The 18,810-nt window shown below is 47.9% G+C and overlaps 2 protein-coding genes across 2 annotated transcripts in view; both read left to right on the forward strand.

Annotated features, from left to right (window-relative positions):
- Positions 1–353: 353 nt before the first annotated feature.
- On the forward strand, positions 354–6,402 carry PHF13 (PHD finger protein 13). Its single transcript, XM_007942587.2, has 4 exons — positions 354–431; positions 2,737–2,838; positions 5,122–5,656; positions 6,176–6,402. The coding sequence occupies exons 1-4, from the start codon at positions 393–395 to the stop codon at positions 6,400–6,402; spliced, it is 903 nt and encodes a 300-aa protein (XP_007940778.1). The 5' UTR covers positions 354–392.
- A 3,685-nt stretch (positions 6,403–10,087) lies between these two features.
- The window catches only part of THAP3 (THAP domain containing 3), a 15,107-nt gene continuing 6,384 nt past the window's right edge, over positions 10,088–18,810 (forward strand). The window contains exon 1 of the mRNA XM_007942649.1: positions 10,088–10,161. Within this exon, the coding sequence (XP_007940840.1) occupies positions 10,088–10,161 (74 nt within the window). The remainder of the gene's footprint in view (positions 10,162–18,810) is intronic.

Here is an 18,810-nt window from a genome sequence, read left to right on the forward strand (position 1 = left end):
GCTGGCTTCCAGTCACCCACAGACTACATCTCCCAACAGCCCCCGCGGCTCTCCCGCCCTCCAGAGACACGAGCCGAACTGGGCGTCAGGTCGGGGAGCCGGTCCAGTTCCCGCTCGCTGCCGCCGCCGCCCCCCGCAGCGACTCTCCCGCCTCATCAGCCGCGCCGGCTGCGGAAGCAGCTTCTTCGACACTGCTCGGCCTTGGAACCGCCAACCCGGGAGCAGTGCTCCCGGAGGCGACACGCCGAGTCCCCCATCACCTCTAGCCGGGGCGAACCCGCCCAGGTCCGCCCTCGCCCTGTGCGGCCGCCGGAGCCCCCGGCCCTGAGTGGCCCTGCGTCCGCACTCCAGCCCTTTCACTCCCGCAGCCGCCGCCGCCCCCCGCCCAGAACATGGACTCCGACTCCTGCGCCGCCGCCTTCCACCCGGAGGTGAGTGAAAGCTGCGCCCCCATCGCCCCCGGCGCCCACTTCGTGAGCGTGCGCCCCTGAAGACCGGACCCCTGTGGTCTTGCGCCGCCTCCCCTCCCCCAGCGTTCCTTCGCCGCCCCCCTGAGCCCCGCCCCCCGCTCGGGCCCGCGCCTGTCCTCCCGCCGGCTTCGCCTCGGCGGCCCTTCCCGGTCGTCTACGGCGCCTTCCCGGGCCTCTTGCCCACCTCTCTTGGGGCGGCTGTTCTCGGCCTCACAGAGCCCGGGACCTGTCTGCGTCCCTAGTTCCCCCGCCCGCATGTCTTCCCTCTCCCCGCCCCCGGGACTCGGTCCGACCCGCCACCACCGCCTGCTCGCAAGCTCGCGGTCCGGCTTTCTGGAGGAGCCCTCTTTCCAACCCCTTCTTTCAGGGAGGCTAGCGGCCTCCTGAGGGGATCCGCTCTGCGCGGCCCCCGCGGCGCCTCTAATCCCGCGGGCCCGCGCCCCGCCCCCTGGCTCCGCGCGGAGCTAGATCGCCCCCACCCCCTCGGCACTTGGGGGGCCTCATCCTTTGAGGTCCCCCGCCTCTGGGGTTCTCGTGCCCCCTCCCCCCTAGCCCGGCACGCTCCGCCCCCCGCCCCTGGGCCCTGCTCGCTCCGCCCCGGCTCGTTCCCCCCCCCCGCACCTTCCGGGGATCGGCCCTCAATCCCCCACTCTGGGCCCCTGACCCCCGAGGCAAGCTCTGCCGGGTGCCGGCGGCGGCGCTGGGGAAGGGGAGTGGGGGGCGTTGTCTTTGCTCACCGCCTACCCGCACCCGGGGGCAGTGCGTGGCCCAGGCAATCCCGCCAGCCGCCCTCGCCCGCCCTTCCCCCGCGGTGGGCCCCGCACCTTCCGGGCTGAGGCGACGGTGGAGGGGCAGCTTCCGCGAGCGGGCGACGGGGAGGGGGCCGTTCTGCCATCTGCTTTTCCTGGAAGCGGGCTGGCGGGCGCGGGGTGGGGGCGGCACGGAGCCTCCCCAGTCCCGCGTGCCGGTGCCCCCCGCCGCGCCTCCCGCGCCGCATCTTGGTTCCTGACCCACTTTCGCATATTCCCCCCCCCCGAAAAAAAACTTCCCTAGAGTTTTGGGATCGAACTTAGTCCCCCTAACTGGCCGAGAGGAACGGTCCTGTGTCCCTGGAGGGGGTGGGAGTAGGAGCTTAAACTGCAGGAAGCGCTGGAGATCGTGCTGTCTGGAGATCTTGATGTCGCCAGTTCTCGTAGCCCAAATGTCTTTCGGTCCGAGAGTATGAGGGGCTGGGGAGTAGGAGATTTGCTAACGTAAGTGGAGAAAAGAAAAGTAATCTGAGCCTCAGGGAGAAAACCTGTGGGCACTGCCTGTGCGGCCACCTTCTAGATACCTCTTTCAGAAAGAGGTTGTGATAGTGATAACGCTGGCTGGAACACCTCTTTTTGACTTCAGCGGGGCATTTGGCCCCAAGGCTTTGGAAATGTTAGCTGAACACCTAAGGATGAGGAAGGGGGGACAAAATGCTGAAAGGAAACCTCAGTAAATAGACAACTCGAAGATGGACTAAAGCACAGTTGCTTTGCTCAGTAGCAAATATGAGTCTTTCCCTGTACTGCGTTGTTCCTCAGGAGAAAACACATTCTCTCTCCTTAGGGTTGTTTCTAGATGGGATGAGCTCAGGACATATAAGCCAAAATCTCTAGTGTTCCATCTGAAATGGACAAATAAGAGTAACAGGAAAACTTCTGGTTTATTCTTTGAGTTGAACATTTGAGTACTGGTGCTGGAGCAGTGGAAGGGAATAGAACATGCACTTGGGGGGGGTGGAGGGTGAGAGCTTGGCAGGAGGAAGGGGTCCTAAGCAGCTCTCCAGGCAGGGAGAGTCCTAGCCTGAGTAAACCCTGAAGGATAGGAAACAGATGATTTTGAAATCACTTAAAATACTTTAGTTACAGCTGCAGTAGGAGTTTATTTTCAAAATGGAAAATCTGTAGCAAAAACAGTTACTAAAACTCTAGATAGGACTGCAGAGACTAATAGATAACATAGCAAATGCCACAAGTGCTAAGAAAGAGACTTTTGTACAAGCTTTTATCTCCTAACCAGTTTCCCAGTATTATTCTTGTCATAAAAGCACAATACTCTTCCAGCCTTCTGAAAACAATGTTATTTCTTGACTTGAACTCACCTTATCTTATTTCTAGAGTCTTTTGTCAGTCTGAATGGTTTACAATAAAAGATTCAGCTTGGCTAATTTTGTCACTGCTACTCCACATACAAGTGTCTGCTTTCAAACACACTCTGTTTTCTTGGCTCTTAACAGGAGTACTCCCCCAGCTACAAGAGGCGCAGGACTGTGGAGGATTTCAACAAATTCTGTACCTTTGTCTTGGCTTACGCTGGCTATATCCCTTATCCTAAAGAGGTAATCTTCAGAGCTTTCTAGATCTCTCCTTGGAGCAGTCAAACCAGAGCACTTTTACCTCATGCTCTGGAGGGTGACAATGCAGTAGCCTCTGTCAAGAAGACCTTGTACTCTTCAAGTAGCAACGTTGTTGTTGGGTGCCATCAAGTCATAGCAATCCTGTGGACAGAGTAGAACTGCCCCATAGGTTTTTCTCGGCTGTAATCTTTATAGGAGCACATCACCAAGTCTTTTATATTTTATAGTCTGGCAGAAATCTGTTTTCTTGGAAATTTAGACCAGCCAGGAAAGGGGTTCCTATAGCCATCGTAGAAAGTGCACGTTATATCTTTTTTTTTTTTTTTTTTTTTATCACTGCAACCAGTTGTCACCAAGTCAGGTCAGACTCATGGCAACTCCTTGTGTGTCAGAGAACTGCTCCTTAGGGTTTTCAGGGCTGTGAACTTTCAGAAACAGATTTCCAGGGCTTTTATTCTGAAACACCTGTTGGCCTTAGCTGTTAAGCACTTAGCTGTTTGTGCTATCCAGGAACTCCCAACACTTAATAATAACCAGTAGTAATTGATTGCTTACTGTGGTCAGGCACTATTCTTGTATTGATAGGAGGTAATTAATTGTAATTAAGCCCTGGTGGCAAATGGGTTAAGCGTTAGGCTGCTAACTGAAGGGTTGGCAGTTTAAACCCACAAGCTGCTCCATGAGAGAAAGATGTGGTATTCTGCCACCATAAAGATTTACAGCCTTAGAAGCTCTATGGGCAGTTCTGCTCTCTTTTATAGGGTCACTATGCGTCAGAATTGACTGTGTGGCAATGGTTTGTTTTGTTTGTTTGTTTACCACCATTATAAAGATGATAAAACTGGGGAGAAGAGTGGAGCATGAGGTTCAACCAGACTGGCTGAGTCCACACTGCCCTACCTTAGCATCCTGGTTGCTGTGCAAGCCACAAAAAGAGTCCTCAAGCAGTCAGTCATGGGCGAACATAAGGGCAGTGTTTGCACAGGGAGACAGCTGGGGGTGGGGTACATGGGAGGGAAAGGCACAGGGAAGAGGTAACTCCCGGGAGGAAGTGGGAAGAGAGCTGTTAAATTGTGGGGAATTGCAGTCAGCGTCATGAGACAAAATGTGTATGAACTGCTGTGTGGAAAATGAAACTGCTCTGTAAGCTTTCACCCAAATCACAATAAAAATTTAAAAAGAAAAGAGAAAAAATGTCCTCAAGAACTCATGGTCAAAATCCCATTTGAATGGGCTCTCCACTTAACTGAAAGGACTTTGTCTTTGCTGAGAAATGAACAGGACAGTGGACTAAGCTGCCATGTCATTCAACTTCAGAGGGCCTCCTTCATATTGTACTAGGCTAAGAAGAAAATAAGGAGCTCTGGTAGCATAGTGCCTAAAGCACTTGACTGCTAACCAGAAGGCTGGTGGTTCAAACCCACCAGCCACTCCTCGGAAGGAAGGTTGGGCATTCCTACTTCCGTAGTGATACTGCCTCGGAAACCCAAGGAGGGGTCGCTATGAGTCGGGGCCGACTGGATGGCAAATAACAACAACAACAACAACAAAGAAAAAGATAACTCAACATTTCTAAGAGGCAAAACCCCAGCAGTTTTTAGTGTTTACATACTGTGTAAGTGGATAATGATAAGTAGCAACATTGTTGTTGGGTGCCATCAAATCATAGCAACCCTGTGGACAGTAGAACTGCCCCATAGGTTGTCACTATTTGCAAATAACATGCTTGAATCGTCTGCAGTAAGCAAGTTCAGGTCATGGCTTTGGGGGCAGTAATTACTTACCTTGATTTTGCAATATTTTGGGATGGCTCCATTTTTAAAAAAAAAATTGTCAGGAAATCTTCAAAACTAACTTTAGTTCACTTAATTAAAAAATATGACCATTGGAAGGACCAAAAGGAAGGAAAGATTTTACCATCAGGGAAAGATGAGAGGGCATGAGAAGATGGCTTCATTTGTTTCCATGGGTATTTATTTAGCATCTACTAAGTTCACAGCTGTGGGACCAGGGCTGAGGGTTCTGTGAGGGTAGGCAAAGTTTCTTCCTTGGGTGCCCCTGTTCTCCCTGGAAAGGCTCATTAAACTAGTGCTTGACATGGCTCCTTGAGTAGAATGCTGGTGAGAAGCTCAAGGTTGGGAGAGCTCACCATCAGGAGGCTCTTGCTTGGCTAGGGGTGGGCTGGAAGCTGGGCTTGGGACTGGCCCTGTCTCTTGGGTCTGGTCAGTCACCAGAACCCTCACCCTTCTGCCCCTGTCTCTTCAGGAGCTGCCTTTGCGGAGCAGCCCCAGCCCTGCCAACAGCACTGCTGGTACCATTGACAGTGATGGCTGGGATGCTGCGTTCCCAGACATCACATCCTCTGTGACCCTGCCCGTCTCTGACCGCTGCTTCAGCCACCTACAGCCCACCCTCTTACAGCGGGCCAAGCCCAGTAACTTCCTCCTGGACAGAAAGAAGACTGACAAGCTGAAGAAGAAGAAGAAGAGGAAGCGGAGGGATAGTGATATGCCTGTCAAGGAGGAGTACATGGGGAGCTTGCTGAAGCTGGAAGCCGCTGATCCATATGTCGAGACTCCTACGAGTCCCACCCTGCAGGATATCCCCCAGGCCCCCAGCGACCCTAGCTCGGGCTGGGACTCTGACACACCCTCAAGTGGCTCTTGTGCCACGGTATCACCTGATGAGGTCAAAGAAATAAAGACTGAAGGCAAACGGACTATCATCCGGCAGGGAAAGCAGGTGGTGTTCCGGGATGAGGACAGCACTGGCAACGATGAGGACATCATGGTGGATTCAGGTGAGTGGTTCTTGGGTCACAGAGGCACTTTTTGTTTGGTGGGTAGAAGAGGGGCTACTTGAGGCAGGGGTCTCAGAGTCGTCTCTTTGGGGCATGGGCACCAGGAGTAGTGGGATCCTGCAGAGGGCCCTGTCCTTTTGGAAGTGTGATGGCAGAGTGTGTCCCACCGTTTCCAGGGAGGAAGGGTCAGAAGGGGAATGCCAGGATGTTTAGGAAGGGGTTGATCACAGAAACAGCTGAGATGCCAAGACAAACCTTAGAATGTAAAAATAACATAGTTCATAAATAAACATCTCATTGGTAATTCCTGGTTATCACGTAACTCATTTCTCTGTCATGAATTTATTGCCTTTTCAGAGAGGAAGTGTCATTGTTGAGTGAAAGTTGAAATAGTTTTTGTTTTTAGAATAACAGGTCTCATGGCAACTCAGTTGCTCTGTCCCATTGGATAGACAGCTTTCCTGATGGAGAGGGATGATGGAGAGTTTTTGTTCCTCTTAAATCTTCCTTGCTTTTCAGATGATGATTCTTGGGACCTCGTCACCTGCTTCTGCATGAAGCCATTTGCTGGCCGCCCCATGATCGAGTGTAACGAGTGCCACACTTGGATCCACCTGTCCTGTGCAAAAATCCGGAAATCCAATGTTCCGGAAGTGTTTGTCTGCCAAAAGTGCCGGGACTCCAAGTTTGATATCCGCCGTTCCAACCGTTCCCGAATGGGCTCCCGGAAGCTGTTTCTGGACTGAGTGCTGGTGTGAGAGGAGGCTGGGCAAGGAATTGGAAGGGACTGTGGGCTTTCTGGCCCCTTTCTTAGTTGAGCACAGAACTCTTAGCTCTGGTGTGGGCAGATCTCTGCCATCCAGGTGCCTAAGCAAAGGACAGGTTGTCCAACATCTAAACTGTACATAGCCAGTGACCGAATAAAATCTTTGTTGGCCAAAGCTGCTGCTAGAGCTGTGTTCTCTGCAGTGGAGGTGGACTGAACACCCAGGCTCAATGGGGTTTGGGTCAGCGGAAAATGAGGGTACATGGTATTGTGAACTTTCAATATCATTGTTAACAAATTCCTGCCGATTGGAACAAGTGCTAGTTGTTATTCCCTGCTTCCGCTGTGTTGGGGAGAGGAGGTCGTCAGTTTCCCCAGCCTATTATGTGAACAGCCATATGTGTAAGCTTTTTCTTGAGTGTGAGTCTTTTACCATAAGTATCTGTACAGCACCCATAAAAGGCCCTTTCCTGGTGGTCCCCTCTCTACCTGCCTCAGCCATCACAGGGTCTGCCAGCCCAAGTCCTCTGGTCTTGCTATGAGGATCCCTGGGGTGGTGGGCTAGCTAGTGATGCTTAGGTCTTTTCCTGTTCATTAAAAGGGACAGTATGTGGCCACTTTTCTGTGGAAAGGGGGTTGGTTGGGGAATTGAGGTGGCCTGTGTTCATAACGCAGTTTCCTGTTTTGCACGATGTAAAAAAAACCTGTCTTTTTGCACGATACAGCCAGAAGTGTTGGCCAAGTTCTTCTAGGTGCCCTATTGCTCCATTTGGTGTCTGAGGTACTGGCAGGGCCCAGGTTAACTGTTTTCAAGCATGGGAGCAGTTAGGTTCTCTCCTTACCATCTCTTCTCCCCTAATTCCAATGACAACATAGAGGCAAGGCAATCACTGGGATATTTGTGTGTTCCTCTAAGTAATGGGGTAAAGAAAGACAGAAGAGAGACCTTTCCTGTGGGAAATTGTTAGTGTGCCCTTCATTCAGGCTGGGCCTGCTGGTTCAACAGGGCAAGATTTAGGACTTGGATCCTGTTTTTGGTTTGAATTAGTGAGTGAGTGACCAATGCCACTGGTCCTCCCTCAGGAATCTTCTGTTGAACTGTGCAGAGTTCCTTGGGTCAAACCAGGATCCTAAACTGGGGAGACCCCTGCATGGGCCAGTTGTGAGGAAGCCAGGGAGCTAGGGACTGGAGCCCCATGTAGGAGCACAGTGTACCTGAACCCTGGTGGTTCCGGGCTTAGAGCGAGGGGGCTTCAGCTTTATTGTCACTGACCTCACTGTCAGCAGTTCAAATACTTGTTCTCAAAATGTTTTTTGTAAATTAATGGGTGTGTTTTCATAGCATTGTTTTTGTAAGGCACGAAGAACATCCATGTTAGTTATATTTATTTGCAGCAGGATGGGCCTGCAGGCTTCTTACTGGCTACTTCCCGTCCAGTGGCAGATGCCCCATGCAGGTCTACCAGGAGACCCCTCCACATTCTCTTGAGGAAGCACCCAGGTGGTTGAACCCTAATGTGGCCCACCATAGCCCAGCTTTTGGCCTAGTCTTCTACCGTTAATTCAGTCCTGTCTTTTAAAAGTTCTGTTGCTTATATTCACACAAAAGTAGGAATAGTATCTGAAACCCAGTTTATTGTGATGATCCCCAAGGGGGAAGTTATGCTGTGGAGGAAACCGTCAAAGCTGGTTTAGAAACAAGCTTCACCCCAGACAGCTGTGTGACTGACTAGGGCAAACGGCCAGGGCATGGTGGAGAGGAATTTGCCAAAGATCTGCCCGATGACATGGTCACATCCATTGTCTTCACCATGATGATAACCAAAGTTCCAAATATTTTTTTTTTAACTCCACAGTTTTAAAAGTGCATTTGAGAATTTGCATGATTTTAGGATGGAAGTGTCACCACTGGCCATTGTTAAGTTTGTGAAAAGGTTCAATGCCTGGAGTTGCCTCTGTGGAAAACAGTAGACGTTCATCTCAATTTTTCTTTTTGTTCTTTTTAACAGATCTGTCCCTGTGGGTGGTGTCTAAGAAACCAGACACCACAGTTTTTGTGTTAGATTGAGCTGGGCAGCTGCAATCAGCTTCTTTATGCAAATTTGGAAGGGCCCATCTAGGGGCTCCTGGTTGATGGCATATGGTAGGAGGGGAGGGGGAGGTGTCATCCCAAAAGTAGGCCCCTCCCATTGGCTTTGGCCAGGTGAGACACTTAACATCGTTTACATGGTTCTGTGTAATTATAAAGTTTATGTGTATAAAGCGAAGCTGTTTCTGTGAAACTGTATATTTTGTAAATAAATACGTTGCTACTTTGAGGTTCATGTCTGGCTTCGGGTGTTTTGTGTTTGCTGAAGAAGTATTGATGCCCCATCTACCACCATCTCACCCCAAAACCATAACTACACAAAGACTACTTGGAAGTTCACATCTGAGCTTCATTTAAACCAAAAAAACAAACTCATTGCTGTTGAGTCAATTCCAACTCATAGCGACCCCTTCTTGGGTTTCCATGGGGGTATCTCTATGGAAGTAGATTGCCTAGTCTTCCATCTGAGAAGTGGGTGGGGGGTTTGAGTTCCCAGTCTTCTGGTTAGCAGTCAAATGCCTTAAGCACTATGCCACCAGAGCTTCATTTAGCAACATGAAAAATGCCCACAGCCCTAGTAATACTATTCTAATAAATTTTCAAGAAAAAGAAATACATGTAGAGATGAATTGTGTTCATTCACATTTTCTCCCTCAAATTGTGGGTTCATTTAAACTGTTGTTACATGCGAATTGGACCCGACTCATAGTGACCCCTCCTTGGGTTTCAGAAGTAGATTGCCCCGTCTTCCTACCAAGGAGTGGCTAGTGGGTTTGAACCGCCAGCCTTCTGGGGAGCAATCAACTGCCTTAGACACTATGCTATAACTCTAGGGAGTGATAAACCTTCATAGAAACTGCATCCTCTGGAGCAATGCAAACCAAGTGCTAGCATGTCCTCTTCGTCATTTTGCTCCTTTACACTGAGTTCCCTGTCCCCAGTCTGTGACCCTATGCCTGAGCCTGCTTTTTGCTGAGCTGTGTGTAACATCTTCCAGACTGACACTAGTCACCAGCCAGTACTTCCTCCAGTGACTTGTGAAGAGGCAAAACATCTACTTATTGACACCTCTTAGAATCCCAAAAATGCTGGGGACAATGTGTATTGTGCCTTTTGCTGGTTTCCAGTTGTCCCAAACTGATACTGAGTGCGAGTCTTGGGGCTTCCAATTCTAGGAGGGGAAGCCGGGACTTGATTGAACTAGGGTAAATCTTCTCAGGGCCATTCTTTTTGGGATTTCGGGCTTGTCCTGTGGTTGGTCTGGGCTTGGGATCACCCACTAACGTGGGGCCTTGAGGCCAGCCTGCCCTGGAGCGACGGGGGTCCAGGTAAACGCGTCAGAGTCCAGCCCTGGTTGCCTCTGGACTTCCCGGCGTTGCCACAGGGAGCGCTGGTCCAGCCTCTCCAACAGGCCCCGCCTCACAGGCCCCACTGGCCGCGCCCCATCCTCAGGTCCCGCCTCGTAGTCTGCCCCTCCCCAAGGAGGGCGCGCTGGTCCCGCCCCTAAGGCCCGCTGCGCCCCGCACAACCTGGTACCGCCATCTTTGTTGGGGGCAGCCGGGCCTGTCAACGGGAGATGCCGAAGTCGTGCGCCGCCCGGCAGTGCTGCAACCGCTACAGTAACACCAGGAAGCAACTCACCTTCCACCGGTGAGATGTGGGGGGTCGGCAGGCGCGGAAGGTCTGCGCCTGGGGCCTTGGGCACCGGCTGCCCCGCTCGCTTCGTCCAGGCCGTCCGGGAGGCCTTGGAACGTCAGGTAGAAAAGTCAGGGCCGCTGCCGGTCCAGATAGGAAGGTCCGGATCCGGCGGGTCACCTGGCCATACCCTGTGCGCAGGGGCTAGGACGGTCCGGAGGACGGGTCAGGCTCACCTGCCGTTAGTGGGGACCGACCAGCGCTGCCTTGCCCCGTTTGCGGGGTGAGATGAGGAGACGGACACAGAGGTTAAATTATCTGCCCACAGCCACACCATCTCCTGGAAAGCCTGGCTGGTCTGGGAGGGCTTCCTGGAGGGGTAAGGACTTGTTCTGCGCCCTGGGAGTTCAGGTCTCAGCTGTCCCTGTAGGCCATACTCCAGGCACTGCATATCCGCTTTAATTTTCTTCTTAGTACTTAGCGCCCTCTGAATTATTTTCTGTGTTTATTGCAGAGCTTCAAACCTAATAGAACTGGCTGACCCAGTGAGACTGAAACAAACCCGAATTTGTAAAATGTTAGTGTGCTAGAATAGTAATGGGAATGGGAAAATTACAGATTAAAACCTTGAAATGGGATACTCAGAAGAGGTATAGTGAGCCCTTTCATGAGCCTGATGCGGGAGACTCATTATTGACAGGACTACGCAGAGTAACATACATTTAAAGCAGTGGAGTTGGCGGCCATCTTTGAGCCATGCGTTGTCTCTGTCAGTCAAGAGATTTCGTTGCTATGCAACACACATAGCCCTTGTTTTCTAAGAGAGAGATTACATTTCTAGCAGGGTGTCGACCTGTAATTTTTTCCCTCTGATACACCCACATTTTACAAATTTGGGTCTATTCCAGTTTTTGCCAAGACTGAACTGGGTGGAACCAATTAGAAGCCCTGGTTTATTGCCCCCTGGTCTCCCCCCACCTAATATGTCTCTCCATGTCACAGGGACTTGTTTTGTTCACAGCTGTGGCCTGGAACATAGCAGGTGTTTTGTTTAGTATGCATTTTCTGAATAAATGGAAGAGTTTGTCATGTGCTGGGTACTTGGCTAGACTCAGTCCATGCCTTATTTCATCAATGGGTGTGTGGGATAGAAGATTGAGAACTGGCTGGATGTGTCAGGAGAGTGTGGGCAGGGTTGAAAAGAAAGGGATATTTTGGCAGTCAGGAAGGATGGTGGGGATACTGGAGTCTTTCTTGCACTCCCAAGACCACCCAGGAGTGTGGTCCCAGGCTGAGTGTATGGGCCCCTGCCTGGAGAGCCTGTCTTCTTTTGTGAATTGGGTGTTTGCACACTTTCTACAAAGATCAAGTCACACACCATTGTTCTGTCCTCTTTAGAGCACAACTCCAAAGGGCTGCTCATACTCATTGCTACCATTTCCTCTCCTCCCATGATCATCTCTTTAAAACACATGTTTTTACTGGAGTAGGTGGTGTAGTGGCTAAGGCATTAAACTGCTAACCAGAAGATTGGTGGTTTGAACCCACCAGCCATTCTGTGGAAGAAAGATGGGGCAATCTGCTTCCGTAAAGATTTACAGCTTTGGAAACCCAATTGGAGGTCTCTATGAGTCAGAATTGATAAAATTGGCAGTGAGTTTGGTTTGATTTTTGGTATATGATGCATACAGAAAAGTGTACACAAGTATATAGCCTAGTGAATGTTCAAAAGGTGAACATACTTGTGTGATGCCCCCAGGACAACCCCCAGACTGTGCCCCCTGAGGTCACTAGTCCTCTTGTCTCCCCACATCCTGCACATAACCCATGGGCAGCTTCTATCAGCGTGGATCTGTGTGTCTGTTTTGAACTTTACATAACTGTAGTCACACAGTGTGTCCTCTTTCCTGTGTGCTTTTGCTCACTTACGTTTGTGAGTCATCCTTGTTCCACACTAAACAGTAGGTCATTCATTTTCATTGCTGTATAGTGTTCAAGTGAATGACTAGACTAGAATTGGTTTATCTGTTTTACAATTGAGGTGCATTCAGGTGGCCTCCACCTTTTAGCCATTGCAAATCTGCTACTGTGGAGACTTTGCCTGGCCCAGTCTTTTGCTGCTGCAGCTATACATTCAGTTGGGCATATATTTGGGAGTGGAATTGCCTCCTGTTCTCTTGGACCCATTCCAGTCAGATTGTCACCCTTACCACTCTGACAGATTGGCTCTGTCAAGATCACCTTCATTGACCTATGCAGTATTTCATGCAATTGATCAGTGACTCTTTGCAAACTTTCCACTTGGCTTTGAGGATACCACACTCAGCCTCTTCCTTTGTCACAGCTCAGTGGCCTTTGCTGGGTCCTCCTCACTTTTAATGCTAAAGATTGGAGCCCCTTGGGATGTGGGCCATAGTCCTGAGATCATCCCCATCCACAGTCACTTCCCAGGGCAGTGATGTCACCCAGGCTGTGGCCTTAAAGCTGTTGATATAGGGATGGCATCTCCAGACACATGTGTCCACCTGTCCACTCAGTTTCAGCACTTGGACATCTAAAAAACACCTCAAATTTAACATCTAATACATAAGAAAAAACTATCCTCCAAACCTGCCTTTCCTACAGCCCCTTCCATCTCCATACACGAGATTCCTTCGCTCCAGTTCCCCCGCAGTGTCTATTTCACGGCCTACAGCTAGTCCATCATCAAACCTTATTGTCCTGCTTTCAAAATCCCCCCTAGATCTGCCTTCTGATCCCACCTTCTACTGCTGACCCCTGGTTCTGAGTGCCTCCAGCAGCCTGTGTGGACTGAGGTCCAAGACCCCCCTCTCCCTGAGGCTCTGTGCCATTTGCCCCCATCCCTCTCTCACCTGACTCTTAGCCCACCTCCTCTGCCCCAGGCTCCTCCCCCTGATGGCTCCTTGTCATGCCAAGCATGCTCTTAGCATAGCACGTTTGCTCTGCTACTTGCTCCCCATGCCCTCAGTCTCTGCCCACATGTCCTCTTCCGTGGCCTTCTCTGACCACCTGGTGCTTCCTGGCACTTACCACCATCTGGCCCACTACATCTGTATGGTCTAATGTTGTCTCTCCTTTTTAGAATGGAGGCTCTATGAGGGCAGGGGCTTTTTCTTGTTCCTTCCCACACCCCCAGCACCACACTCAGGGTCCAACACAATGGGCTTTTGAGTGAGGGGTGAAGGGAATGCCCCCCTGCAAACATTACTTAGGAAATATCACACCCTTGGGCTCTTGGCCACATTCCTGATCTGAGGTTTTTTTCTATTGTTTTTGTCGTTAGGTGCCGTGGAGTCGGCTCCAAATCATAGCTGCCCTGTGCACAACAGAACGAAACACTGCCCAGTTCTGTGCCAGCTTCACAATCCTTGCTACAGTTGAGGCCATTTTTGCATGATACCCTTCTCCAGGGAATGGTCTTTTCTGACAGCATGACCAAAGTAGGTCAGACAAAATCTGGCCATTCTTGCTTCCAAGGACCATCCCAGTTGCACTTCTTCCAGGACAGATTTGTTGGTTCTATAAATCCATCTTGTTCAGGGCCTTCCACTTTTTAACTCCCTCTACTTTACCAAGGATGATATTCTGCTCCAGGGAATGGTTCCTTCTGACAACATGGCCAAAGTAGGTGAGATGAAGTCTGGCCATTCTCGTTTCCAAGGAGCATTCCAGCCGCAGTTCCTCCAGGACAGATTTGTTTGTTCTTCTGGCAGTCCATGGTACTTTCAGTATTCTCTGTCAGCATGACGATTCAAAAGCATCAACTCTTCTTCAGTCTTCCTTATCCATTGTCCAGCTTCCACATGCATATGAGGGGATTGAAAACACCATGGCTTGGGTTAGGGGCACCTTCATCTCAAAGTGACATCATTGCTCCTTAACATATTAAAGAATTCTTTTGTAGCAGATTTCCCCAGTGCAGTAAGCTGTCTGATTTCTTGACTGCTGCGTCCATGGGTGTTGATTGTGGATCTAACTAAAATGAAATCCCTGACAACTTCAATCTTTTCTCCATTTATTGTGATATTCCTTATTGGTCCATTTGTGAGGATTTTTTTTTTTTTTTTAATGTTGTGGTGTAATCCATACTGTAGGCACTAGTATTTGATCTTCATCAGTAAGTGCTTTAAGTCATCTTCACTTTCAGCAAGCAAGGTGTATCATCTGCACACTACAGATTGTTAATGAGTCTTCCTCTAATCCCGATACTACATTCTTCATGTAGTCCAGCTTCTCAGATTACTTGCTCAGCATACAGATTGAATAAGTGTGGTGAAAGGGTACAACCTTGACACACACCCTTCCCGATTTAAAACCGTGTGGTATCCCCTTGTTCTGTTTACAGCCTCTTGGTGTATGTGTATGTTCTTCATGAGCACAATTAAGTGTTCTGGAATTCCCATTCTTCTCAATGTTATCCATAATTTGTTATGAATATAAAATTAAATGCCTTTGCATAGTCAATAAAACACAGGTAAACATCTTTCTGGTATTCTTTCAGCCAAGATCCATCTGACATCAGTGATATCCTTTGCTTCATGTCCTCTTCTGAATCCAGCTCACATTTCTGGAAGTTCAAGTCAGTATACTGCTGCAACCAGTTTTGAATTATCTTTAGCAAAATTTTACTTGCATGTAATAGTAATGATATTGTTTGATAATTTCCACATTCTGTTGGATCACTGTTCTTTAGAATGGGCACAAATATGGATCTTTTTGTCAGTTGGCATAAACGAGTGAGCACCTCCAGCACTGCATCCATTTGTCGAAACAAAGGAGTATTCCATTAATTCCTGGAGCCTTGTTTTTTTGCCAATTCCTTCAGTGTAGTTTATACATCTTCTTTCAATATCATTGGTTCTTGATCATATGCTGCCTCCTGAAATAGTTGAACATTGACCAATTCTTTTTCTGTACAATGACTCTATGTATTCCTTCCATCTTTTTTTTTTTTTCAGATTTTATTGTGAGTTGGGTGAAAGTTTACAGAGCAAATTCACTTTCCATACAGCAGCTCACATATACTTTGTCTCATGACATTGACTGCAGTTTCCCACAATGCAACAGCTCTCCTCCCACTTCCTCCCCATAGCCACCTCTTCCCTGTGTCCTTCCCTTCTATATACTCCTGTCCCCCGAGCTGTCTCCCTGTGCATGCACAGCCCTTCTATTCTCCCATGATTGATCTCTCCAAGGAGTGTATCTACCTACTGTAAATGTTCACCTTGTATTCCTGTCTTTTATTTGGCTGTCCTTCTATCTTCTTTTGATGCTTTCTGTATCATTCAATATTTAGCCCATAGAATCCTTCAGTATTGCAACTTGAAGCTTGATTTTTTCCTTCAGTTTTTTCAGCTTGTTTTTCCTTTTTGGTTTTCTAACTCCAGGCCTTAGCAGATTTCATTATAACACTTTACTTTGTTTTCATTATAATACTTTGTCTTGAACAGCTCTTTGAAATCTTCTGTTCAGCTCTTTTATCTTGTCATTTCTTCCATTCACTTTAGCTACACTGCATTCAAGAGGAAGTTTCAGAGCCTCTTCTGACATCCATTTTGTTCTTTTCTTCCTTTCCTGTCTTTTTAATGACCTTTTGCTTTCTACATGTATGGTGTTCTTTATGTCATCCCACAACTTGTGTGGTCTTCGTTCACTGGTGTTTAATGCATCAAATCTGTTCTTCAGATGATCTCTAAATTCAGGTGAGATGTAATCAAGTTTGTATTTTGGCTCTTGTGGACTTGTTTTGTTTTTTTTCAGTTTCAACTTGAACTTACATATGAATAATTGATGATTGTTCCACAGTCAGCACCTGGTCTTGTTTTAACTGATACTTTTGAGCTTCTCTATCACTTCTTTGTAGTCAGTCTGATTCCTGTGTATGCCATCTGATGAGGTGCATGTGTGTAGCTGCCATTTATGTTTTTGAAAAAAGATATTTGCAACTGCAGTGTAGTAAATTACATAGTGTGGCTTTTCTAGCCGTAAGTCTTTGTAAATTCTGTGGTAGATTTGCTGTAAGCAACTGAGTAGCTCCTGATTGTTAAAGTTATCCACCTGGGGTATTTCTGTTGGGAGCAGCACAAAGTAATTTCTGGAAAGTTTGCTCGCTCTCAGGTGTATAGAATTCTGATGTTGGGATTGGTTAGTTTGCTACTCTGCCAGGCTCAAAAGGAGTCTTCCTAGAGGTAGAAGGAATATCTCTCACTGCTAGCTAGGAGATGCGAGAGACAGGCATTGCTGAGAGAGAGACATGAGAGATACGCATTGCTGAGAGAGACGTGAGAGACATGCACTGCTGGAAGAGAGACACCAAGAGACATGCACTGCTGGGAAAGAGATTGAGAGAGACTCTCAGCTGAGAGACGGTGGGCTGGGAGAGAGACTGAGCATATTCCTGAACTTGAATTGTAGCCTGTTGCTTCCCTAATAAACCCCATAATCTGTGAGTTCTGTGTGGCTACTGCAGTGAATTATCGAACCCAGCAGAGAGGTTGTGGGTGCTGCAGGAGGAACGGTTAGTGTCAGGGTTGGTGAAAGGGCTGGAGGGAAGTGACATGTCTGGCCTCACAGGAAAAGGACTTGGGCTACTGATGGTGATTCTGTCTTCCTTTTGTGGGGTTAGAGGAGTTCAGAAATGTGGCCTCCTTGCTCCTTTGGAGCAGTGAATAAGTTGTTGGTCTTGTAGAATTCTATTATGTGATGTCTGGAGTAATTTCTGTTACCAAGGCCATATTTTCCAACTACTGATGATTCTTCTGTGTTTCCAACTTTTGCATTCCAGTCACCAGTAATAATCAATACATCTTGATTGCATGTTTGGTCAATTTCAGACTGCAGAAATTGGTAAAAATCTTTAATTTCTTCATCTTTGGCTCTAGCTGTTGGTGTGTAAATTTGTATAATAGTGGTATTATCTGGTCTTCTTTATGTTGTTAGGTGCTATCGAGTCATCTCTGACTCATAGTGACCCTGTGTACAACAGAACAAAACACTGCCTCGTCCTGTGCCAGCCTCACAATCCTTGCTATACCTGAGGCCATTGTTGCAGCCACTGTGTCAGTCCATCTTGTTGAGGACATTCCCCTTTTTCATTGACCCTTCACTTTACCAGCATGATATCCTTCTTCAGGGAATGGTCTTTTCTGACAGCATAACCAAAGTAGGTCTGACAAAATCTGGCCATTCTTGCTTCCAAGGAGCATCCCAGTTCCACTTCTTCCAGGACAGATTTGTTAGTTCTGAATTTGTTAGTTACTGAATACTTTCAGTATTCTTTGGCAACACCACAACTCAAGAGCATCAACTCTTCTTTGGTCTTCTTATTTGTTGTCCAGCTCTCAGATGCATATGAGGCAATTGGAAATACCATGGCTTGGGTTAGGCACACCTTAGTCTTCACAGAGACATCTTTGCTCTTCAGCAAAAAGAGGTCTTTTGCAGCAGATTTTCCCAGTGCAATATATCATCTGATGTTTTGACTGCTGCTTCCATTGGTGTTGATTGTAGAACCAAGTAATATGAAGTCTTTGACAACTTCAGTCTTTTCTCCATTTATTGTGATGCTGCTTATTGGTCCAGTTGTGAGGATTTTTGTTTTCTTTATATTGAGGTGTAATCCCTACTGCAGACTGTCGTCTTCAATCATTATCAGTAAGTGCTCACTTCCTGGTTTCCCTTAGCTGTTCCACAACCACTGCCAGCTTGCTTCCTGGTCTTCCTTATTGATGTATGGATATTATTCTATCACTGACAACACTGTACTTCAGGATAGATTTTGAAATGTTCTTTTTGAAGATTAACGTGATGCCATTCTTCTTCAATTTGACATTCCTAGCATAGCAGATCATAGGGTTGTCTGATTCAAAATGGCCAAAACTGGTCCATTTCAGCTCACTAATGCCAAGGATATTGATCTCTATGCATTCCATTTCATTTTTGACAACTTCCAATTTTTCTAGACTCATACTTCATACATTCCATGTTCTGATTATTAATGAATGTTTGCAGCTGTCTCTTCCTATTTTCAGTTGTGCCACATTAGCAAATAAAGGTCCTAAAAGCTTTACTCCATGTCATTAAAGTTGACTCTACTTCAAGGAATCATCTCTTCCCCAGTCATATTTTGAGTGCTTTCCAACCTGTGGTGCTCATCTTCCAGCACTGTATCAGACAGTGTTTCACAGTCATTCAGAATTTTTTCCAGTAATATATCAGACATTGTTTTACTGCTATTCATAAGGTTGTCAGTGGCCAATTTTTTCAGAAGTGGATGGCCGCATCCTTCCCAGTCTTAGTCTGGAAGTCCACTAAAACCTGTCCACCACGGGTGAGCCTGCTGGTGTTTGAGATGCTGGTGGCCTAGCTTAGAGCCTCACAGCAACACACGAGCCATCACAGTGCAACACACCGACAGACAAGCGGCAGGGGTTTTCTTAGGAATGCTGTTAAGGCTGTAGCAGAAGCCTCCAGGAATTGGATGGGGCTGAAGAAAGTGAGATCTGTGAATTTTTCAAGTTTTCCAGTAAAATTCTCTGGGATAATGTGAAAATTCTTCTCCAGGGAATGGTCCCTTCTTACAACATGACCAAAATAGGTGAGACGAAGTCTGGCCATTCTTGCTTCCAAGGAGCATTCTGGCTG

This window comes from Orycteropus afer, unplaced genomic scaffold, assembly GCF_000298275.1.
Source record: "Orycteropus afer afer isolate SDZICR_OR568_19922 unplaced genomic scaffold, OryAfe1.0 scaffold00094, whole genome shotgun sequence".
Lineage (NCBI taxonomy): Eukaryota > Metazoa > Chordata > Mammalia > Tubulidentata > Orycteropodidae > Orycteropus > Orycteropus afer.

Coding starts and splice junctions, on each gene's coding strand:
- PHF13 (XM_007942587.2), top strand. CDS start 393: ATGGACTCCGACTCCTGCGCCGCCGCCTTCCACCCGGAG. Junction 432..2,736: donor CCGCCGCCTTCCACCCGGAG/GTGAGTGAAAGC, acceptor GGCTCTTAACAG/GAGTACTCCCCCAGCTACAA. Junction 5,657..6,175: donor GGACATCATGGTGGATTCAG/GTGAGTGGTTCT, acceptor CTTGCTTTTCAG/ATGATGATTCTTGGGACCTC.